Source organism: Lolium perenne, chromosome 2 (assembly GCF_019359855.2).
Source record: "Lolium perenne isolate Kyuss_39 chromosome 2, Kyuss_2.0, whole genome shotgun sequence".
Lineage (NCBI taxonomy): Eukaryota > Viridiplantae > Streptophyta > Magnoliopsida > Poales > Poaceae > Lolium > Lolium perenne.
In genome coordinates this window covers 249,532,049-249,539,984 of record NC_067245.2, presented here as the reverse complement: position 1 = coordinate 249,539,984, position 7,936 = coordinate 249,532,049, and the positions used below count along the sequence as shown (strand labels likewise).

Genomic DNA, 7,936 nt, shown 5'->3' with positions numbered 1-7,936 from the left:
TTTTTTTGATTTCAACGGAGTTGCTACATTGTGCGAACCACATGCATGAGCAAAGCCATGTGTTGGTACGTGCCTTCTTTTTGGCACAATCAAATCCTTTTTTTTCCACCTACTCTTCTTCTTTCCGGTGCCCACAACGAAGCGAGGGAGAAAAAACGACTGCTGCAATCGCAGTACTCACTCGAACCTCCGGACACGACGAGACGGAGTGTGTAGCAGTGCAGGTGCAGGGCGTCCAGTGACACGTTACGGGCGAGCAGGGCTGAACTCCATGCACGCACACACGTCACGCTGATGTGCCCTCCGCCGCCGCCACGTCCCCACGGCTCCTTGCCGGCTTTATATGCCTGACCGGCGCTCCCTACACTGCAACTCTGCGAAGGAGTAGTACCCAGTTATCGCCTCTACGAGGGATTACAACATCAGGAGGAGGAGTGCTAGGCCGCGGTGCAGAGAGATGGCCACCACCAGGACGGAAGGCAAGGGCGACGCCGGCGGCAGGACGGAGGGGGAGGGCAACGTCGCCGGCAGCAAGGACTCCCTGAAGATGGTGGCACTGCAGGCACCGGTCACCCTCGAGCGCCCCGTCCGCGGCGACCTCGAGGAGCACGTCCCCAAGCCATGTGAGTATAGACGCTGCTTCAGTCGGGCTAGCTGGCTAGCTAAAACGTGTTCACCATTTGGCTGAGCAGATTTGGCGAGAGCTCTGGCGGCTCCGGACATCTACCACCCGGAGGGGACGACGGACGATCACCGCCACCACCACAACATGAGCGTGCTGCAGCAGCACGCCGCCTTCTTCGACCGCGACGACGACGGCATCATCTATCCATGGGAGACTTACAGCGGTATGTGTATATGTCGTGAGCGGTTCCTCTTCAACTGCTGCAATCCAGTTCCCCTCGCGCCAGTGCTCATGGTGTGCCAAATAAAATCTAGGATGCCGTGCGGTTGGGTTCAACGTGCTCATGTCTGCCATCATCGGTCTGCTCGTGAACCTGGTCATGAGCTATCCCACCCTGCCTGTGAGTGAACCATCCGACATTTTCTACTTCAGCAATCGCATGTCTTTCTTTGTATGTACTGGCTGCAATCGAGTTGTGATTTTCAGGGTCGGCTGCCGTCCCCGCTGTTGCCAATTTATGTCCACAACATCCACAAGTGCAAGCGCGCGAGTGACACGGGGACCTACGACAAAGAGGGCCGGTAACTAGCTGGTCTTCTCGATCCTGTCAGTCATGTAAGCACTGACGAGTGACGTCGCATGTGAAATCTTCTGCATGGTTCAGGTTCATGCCGGTGAATTTCGAGAACATCTTCAGCAAGTACGGCCGCACGTACCCCGACAGGCTCAGCTACGGGGAGCTGTGGCGGATGACCGAGGGGTGCCGGGAGGCATTCGACTTCTTCGGCTGGTAAATTAATCAAGCACCGATCGATTCAGCATGAAGCTTCGAATTTTTGCTTGATCCGGCTATATATGTATAACTAATTTGAGCTCGACGTGTTCAATTATCATCAGGGTTGCGATGAAGCTGGAGTGGTCGATCCTGTACGTGCTGGCGAGGGACAAGGACGGGTACCTGTCGAGGGAGGCCATCCGGCGCATGTACGACGGGAGCCTCTTCGAGTACCTGGAGAGGCAGCGCCATGCCCAGCAGGAGCACGTCAAGATGTCCTAGATCATCGTCATGTCGCCGTTCATGGACATGGTTGTGTCAGTGTTGAACTGCTGTGAACTGTAATGAGACCGTGGGTATCGCAGGATCAGTGCTAGGCTTGCGATAGTTCCCTGTGTATATAGAACGGGCCCTGATCCGTGTGGAGCATAAATAATGTGATGTGCCGTTGGTTGTACACAGACGGGGCTTTGTGTGTGATGAGGATGGGGATCGCGATACTGTCCGCTTCCGATCCGCCGGTGTGCCTCGGCTTGATTCGGTCGACGGGGAGGCTGCGTTGTCCAGTCGTGTGTGCGCCGCGGAGAGCAGGCTACCGATCGTACATTAATTTAGCTAATATGTATAGGCTGAATATATAAACATACAAGGCCTATTAGCTCAGCTGGTTAGAGCGTCGTGCTAATAACGCGAAGGTCACAGGTTCGAGACCTGTATGGGCCAATCTTTTTTTTTCTTTTTCATTTTTTTATTTATTTTTTTTTATTTTCATTTTATTTTTATTTTCATTTTTTTTACGTGGTGCAATGTGCAATGAGTAGTAGCTAAAACCATGAGTTTTTTTTCAACCGGAGATTGGACTTAGGTTCTCACTTTTTGCACAATAGACCCTAGAATTTAAGGACAAAACGTCGGTAGAAGCATGTCTCCCCTACTCGTTTCTTTATTTTTTTTCTTTTACTTTCATTTTTATTTTTATTTTTACGTGGTGTAATGAATAGTAGCTAAAACCATGAGTTTTTTTCAACCGGAGATTGGACTTACATGTTCTCACTTTTTGCACAATAGACCCTAAAATTAAAGTACAAAACTTCGGTAGAAGAGAGGGAAGACTTAGTAGGATCACCCTTTAGATAGGATCTATGAGAACAATTTTTTTGAAGCACAAAACATGTTCAAAATATTATGAAAAAAAATGACAACGCACATATATTTTACATATGCAAGAATAAAAAATTGCAGCTTCAAATTCGACAAATACTTAGAGAACCAAAAAAGACAAATTTAGATGTGAATAGTGTGAACTAGAATTCAATCAGGTATGACACTATTCATAGCCAGATTTGTCTTTTTTGTTTCTTCAAGTGTAGATCAAATTTTGAGCTGAATTTTTTTGGAGTTGTAGATACAATCCATAGGTATGTTGTATATTATTTTCAGATTTTTTCGCATGATAAAAACATGTTTTATGTGTGTTAGATCCTATGATCTCACCTAATAGATAGATCATATACAAGTCTCCCCCGAAGAATCAGTGTTGTTGTGGATGCACCTTCCATAGAAGCTCCATGTCTCCCCTACTCCAGACTCGCGTTGGTCATAGGTTCGAGACCTATATGAGCTATTCTTTTTGTCTTTATCTAGTGTAATGTAGTGGCTAAATCATGAGACTTTTTTTCAAATCAGTGGACGTACAAAGTACATACAGGACAAAAATAACGTGAATAACTATTAAACAGTTTCTCACATTTTGCGCAACAGATCCTAGAATAAAACTGGAAAATGATGCAATCACATCTAGCTCCACGAGAGCTTCCTTGGAGTTCGTTGATGACCATCCGTCGTCGGCTACGGTGGGTAGTGGTCGCCCCTCGGTCATCAAGAACGGTAGCAGAACCAACGCTGTCGTAGATGCACTCCCTAGAGAAGATCCACGGCTCCCCTATTGCAGGCTCGCACCAACATCATCATATCTTCTCTCCTCAACATCACAATGATGAGAGGGAGGGAACCGCATATCTTGACCACCAGAAGATAGAGGCTTTATTAACGGAGGCGCCAACAAGACCTCTAACCATTGCCTTCGGCTCCAACCATAGGGGCACCGTGCCGAGTAGAAGCGTCCAATACTACAAAAATCATTGTCACTAACGATTTATCTCTGACGGGGCGCAAGAACCCGTGATAGATGACTTCGGCCACCCAAATATTGCCCGGAGGTGTTATCTTGACCGGTGGGGTCAATGGTGATGGGATTTGTAGCATAGAAAACAAAAAATTTCCTACCGCAAGAACGAAACACAAGCCAAGATCTAATCTAGTAGACGGTAGCAACGAGGAGATGAAGAGACTAACCCTCGAAGATTCGCAAAGCTTAACGAGATTAGATCTCGGGGTGGATGTAGACGATCACTTGCCGCTTGCAAAAGCGCGTAGAAGATCTTGATCTCGACGATGCCACAATCGGGCAGCACCTCCGTACTCGGTCACACGTTCGGTGTTGATGAAGACGACGTCCTTCTCCCCGTTCCAGCGGGCAGCGGAAGTAGTAGATCCTCCTCGGAATCCCGGCAGCACGACGGCGTGGTGGCGGTGGTGGTGGAGATCTCCGGCAGGGCTTCGCCTATGCGCTGCGGGAGATGTGGTGGAGGAGGAGGCGGCTAGGGTTTGGGGAGCAGGCTAGGGTTTGGGGCGCCGGCCTGGGGTGCGGCCAACTAGTGGACTTGGGGTGGCCGGCCCCCTCCCCTTGCTCCTCATTATATAGGTGGAAGCCCCAAGAGTTGTAGTCCAAGTCTTCGAATAAGACCCCAACACCAAAACCTACCTTTGGTGGGAAACCTACTCAAGGAGGGAGTCCTACTCAAGGTGGGGCTCCCACCTTTCCTTGAGGTGGGGTGGCCGACCACCTTAGGTGGAGTCCACCTGGGACTCCTCCCCCTTAGGGTTGGCCGGCCATGCTAGTGGAGTCCCTCCGGGAATCCACCTTCCATAGTGATTTCTTCCGGACTTTTCTAGAACCTTCTAGAACCTTCCATAAATGCACCGGATCATTTCCGAACTTGGAATATGACTTCCTATATATGAATCTTATTCTCCGGATCATTCTGGAACTCCTCGTGATGTCCTGGATCCCATCCGAGACTCCGAACAAAACTTTGAACTCCATTCCATATTCCATATCTACTCAAACGACATCAAACCTTAAGTGTGTCACCCTACGGTTCGCGAACTATGCAGACATTGTTGAGACTCCTCTCCGACCAATAACCAATAGTGGGATCTGGAGATCCATAATGGCTCCCACATATTCAACGATGACTTAGTGATCGAATGAACCATTTACATACGATACCGATTCCCTTTGTCACGCGATATTTTACTTGTCCGAGGTTTGATCATCGGTATCTCTATACCTCGTTCAACCTCGTCTCATGACAAGTACTCTTTACTCGTACCGTGGTATGTAGTCTCTTATGAACCATTCATATGTTTGCAAACTAATTAGACGGCATTCCACCGAGAGGGCCCAGAGTATATCTATCCGTCATCGGGATGGACAAATCCCACTGTTGATCCATATGCCTCAACTCATACTTTCCGGATACCTAATCCCACCTTTATAACCACCCATTTACGCAGTGGCATTTGATGTAATCAAAGTACCCTTCCGGCATAAGTGATTTACATGATCTCATGGTCGAAAGGACTAGGTAACTATGTATTGAAAGCTTATAGCAAATGAACTTAATGACGTGATCTTATGCTACGCTTAATTGGGTGTGTCCATTACATCATTCACATAATGACATAACCTTGTTATTAATAACATCCAATGTTCATGATCACGAAACTATGATCATCTATTAATCAACAAGCTAGTTATACAAGAGGCTTACTAGGGACTTCTTGTTGTTTACATAACACACATGTATCAATGTTTCGGTTAATACAATTATAGCATGGTATATAAACATTTATCATAAACACAAAGATATATAATAACCAATTTATTATTGCCTCTTGGGCATATCTCCAACAGTCTCCCACTTGCACCAGAGTCAATAATCTAGATTACATTGTAAGGTACCTAACACCCATGGCATTCTGGTGTTGGTCATGTTTTGCCCTAGGGAGAGCTTTAGTCAACGGATCTGCTACATTCAGATCAATGTGTATTTTGCAAATCTTTACTTCTCCATCTTCGATGTACTCGCGAATCGAATGAAAACACAGCTTGATATGCTTCAGCTTCTTGTGTGACCTTGGTTCTTGTGCATTGGAGATGGCACCCATGTTGTCATAATAAATGACTAGTGGGTCCAATGCACTAGGAACCACACCAAGCTCAACAATGAACCTTTTCATCCATACCGCTTTCGATGAAGCCTCCGAAGCCGCTATGTATTCCGATTCTGTTGAAGACTTCGCCACCGTGCACTGCTTGGAGCTGCACCAGCTTACCGCGGCACCATTCAATATAAACACGTACCCAGACTGAGACTTAGAGTCATCAGGATCAGTGTTCCAACTTGCATCGGTGTAACTGGTTACAACGAGCTCTTGGTCACCGCCATAACAAAGAAACATATCCTTAGTTCTTTTCAAGTACTTCAGGATATTCTTGACCGTTGTCCGGTGTTCCATCCCTGGATCACTTTGATATCTGCTAGTCAAACTAATTGCATGTGCTATATCCGGTCTAGTACACAGCATGGCATACATGATAGAGCCTATTGCCGAGGCATAGGGGATCTGATTCATCCTCTCTCTTTCTTCTGCCGTAGCCGGACCTTGAGTCTTACTCAAGACCTTACCTGGCAACATCGGTAAGAATCCTTTCTTACTTTCATCCATTCTAAACTTCTTAGAATCTTGTCCAGGTATGTACTCTGTGAAAGCCCTATTAGGCGTCTTGATCTATCTCTATAAATCTTGATGCCTAAAATGTACGCTGCTTCACCAAGGTCCTTCATTGAAAAACACTTATTCAAATAACCTTTTACACTGCTTAATAGTTCTATATCATTCCCAATCAATAATATATCATCTACATATAATATCAGGAATGCTACAGAGCTCTCACTCACTTTCTTGTAAATACAGGCCTCTCCATGGCACTGTATAAACCCGAAGTCTTTGATCACTTTATCAAAGCGTCGGTTCCAACTCCTGGAAGCTTGCTTCAGTCCATAAATGGAACGCTGAAGTTTGCATACCATGTTAGCATTTTTAGGATCGACAAAACCTTTGGGTTGTACCATATACAACTCTTCCTCAATGTCACCATTAAGGAACGCCGTTTTGACATCCATCTGCCAAATCTCATAATCGAAAAATGCAGCTATTGTAGGAGAACGTTGCATAGAAAACAAAAATTTTCCTACGGCGAACACGCAATCCAAGCCAAGATGCAATCTAGAAGACGGTAGCAACGAGGGAGTATCGAGTCTCACCCTTGAAGAGATTCCAAAGCCTACAAGATGAGGCTCTTGTTGCTGCGGTAGACGATCACTTGCCGCTTGCAAAAGCGCGTAGAAGATCTTGATCACGATCGGTTCCGGCGCCACGAACGGGCAGCGCCTCCGTACTCGGTCACACGTTCGGTTGTTGATGAAGACGACGTCCACCTCCCCGTTCCAGCGGGCAGCGGAAGTAGCAGCTCCTCTTGAATCCGACAGCACGACGGCGTGGTGTCGGTGGCGGTGAAGAAGTCCGGCGGAGCTTCGCTAAGCTACGCGGGCTATATGGAGGAGAGGGGGGCGGCTAGGGTTTGGGAGGGGGTGGCCGGCCACTCAAGGGGGGCGGCCAGCTTGTGGTCTTGGGGTGGCCGGCCCCCTCCCTTGGCCCCTCATTATATAGGTGGATCCCAAGTGTTGGTGTCCAAGTCTTCGAATAAGACCCGAAACCAAAACCTTCCATAGGAGGGGGAAACCTAGCCCAACTAGGACTCCCACCCAAAGGTGGGATTCCCACCTCCCATGTGGGGGGTGGCCGGCCCCCTATGGTGGAGTCCACTTGGGACTCCACCCCATCTAGGGCTGGCCGGCCATGGAGGTGGAGTCCCTTGTGGACTCCACCTTCCTTGGTGGTTTCTTCCGGACTTTTCTAGAACCTTCTAGAACCTTCCATAGAACCTTCCGCGACATTTTATTTCACATAAAATGACATCCTATATATGAATCTTATTCTCCGGACCATTCCGGAACTCCTCGTGATGTCCGGGATCTCATCCGGGACTCCGAACAAATATTCGAACTCCATTCCATATTTCAAGTGCTACCATTTCAACATCCAACTTTAAGTGTGTCACCCTACGGTTCGAGAACTATGCGGACATGGTTGAGTACTCACTCCGACCAATAACCAATAGCGGGATCTGGAGATCCATAATGGCTCCCACATATTCAACGATGACTTTAGTGATCGAATGAACCATTCACATATATTACCAATTCCCTTTGTCTCGCGATATTTTACTTGTCCGAGGTTTGATCTTCGGTATCACTCTATACCTTGTTCAACCTCGTCTCCTGACA

The 7,936-nt window shown here is 47.5% G+C and overlaps 1 protein-coding gene and 1 non-coding gene across 2 annotated transcripts; both read left to right on the top strand.

Moving 5' to 3' along the window:
• The first annotated feature begins 457 nt into the window (after positions 1-457).
• LOC127335559 (peroxygenase-like) lies at positions 458-1,842 on the top strand. The gene is made up of 6 exons (XM_051362264.2): positions 458-623; positions 693-848; positions 940-1,025; positions 1,112-1,206; positions 1,290-1,415; positions 1,523-1,842. Exons 1-6 carry the CDS (start codon positions 458-460, stop codon positions 1,680-1,682), a joined length of 789 nt encoding a protein of 262 aa, XP_051218224.1. The 3' UTR covers positions 1,683-1,842.
• Positions 1,843-2,049: 207 nt separating this feature from the next.
• TRNAI-AAU (transfer RNA isoleucine (anticodon AAU)) lies at positions 2,050-2,123 on the top strand. Its single transcript has one exon. It is a non-coding gene; the product is annotated as a tRNA-Ile (tRNA).
• The last annotated feature ends 5,813 nt before the right edge of the window (positions 2,124-7,936 follow it).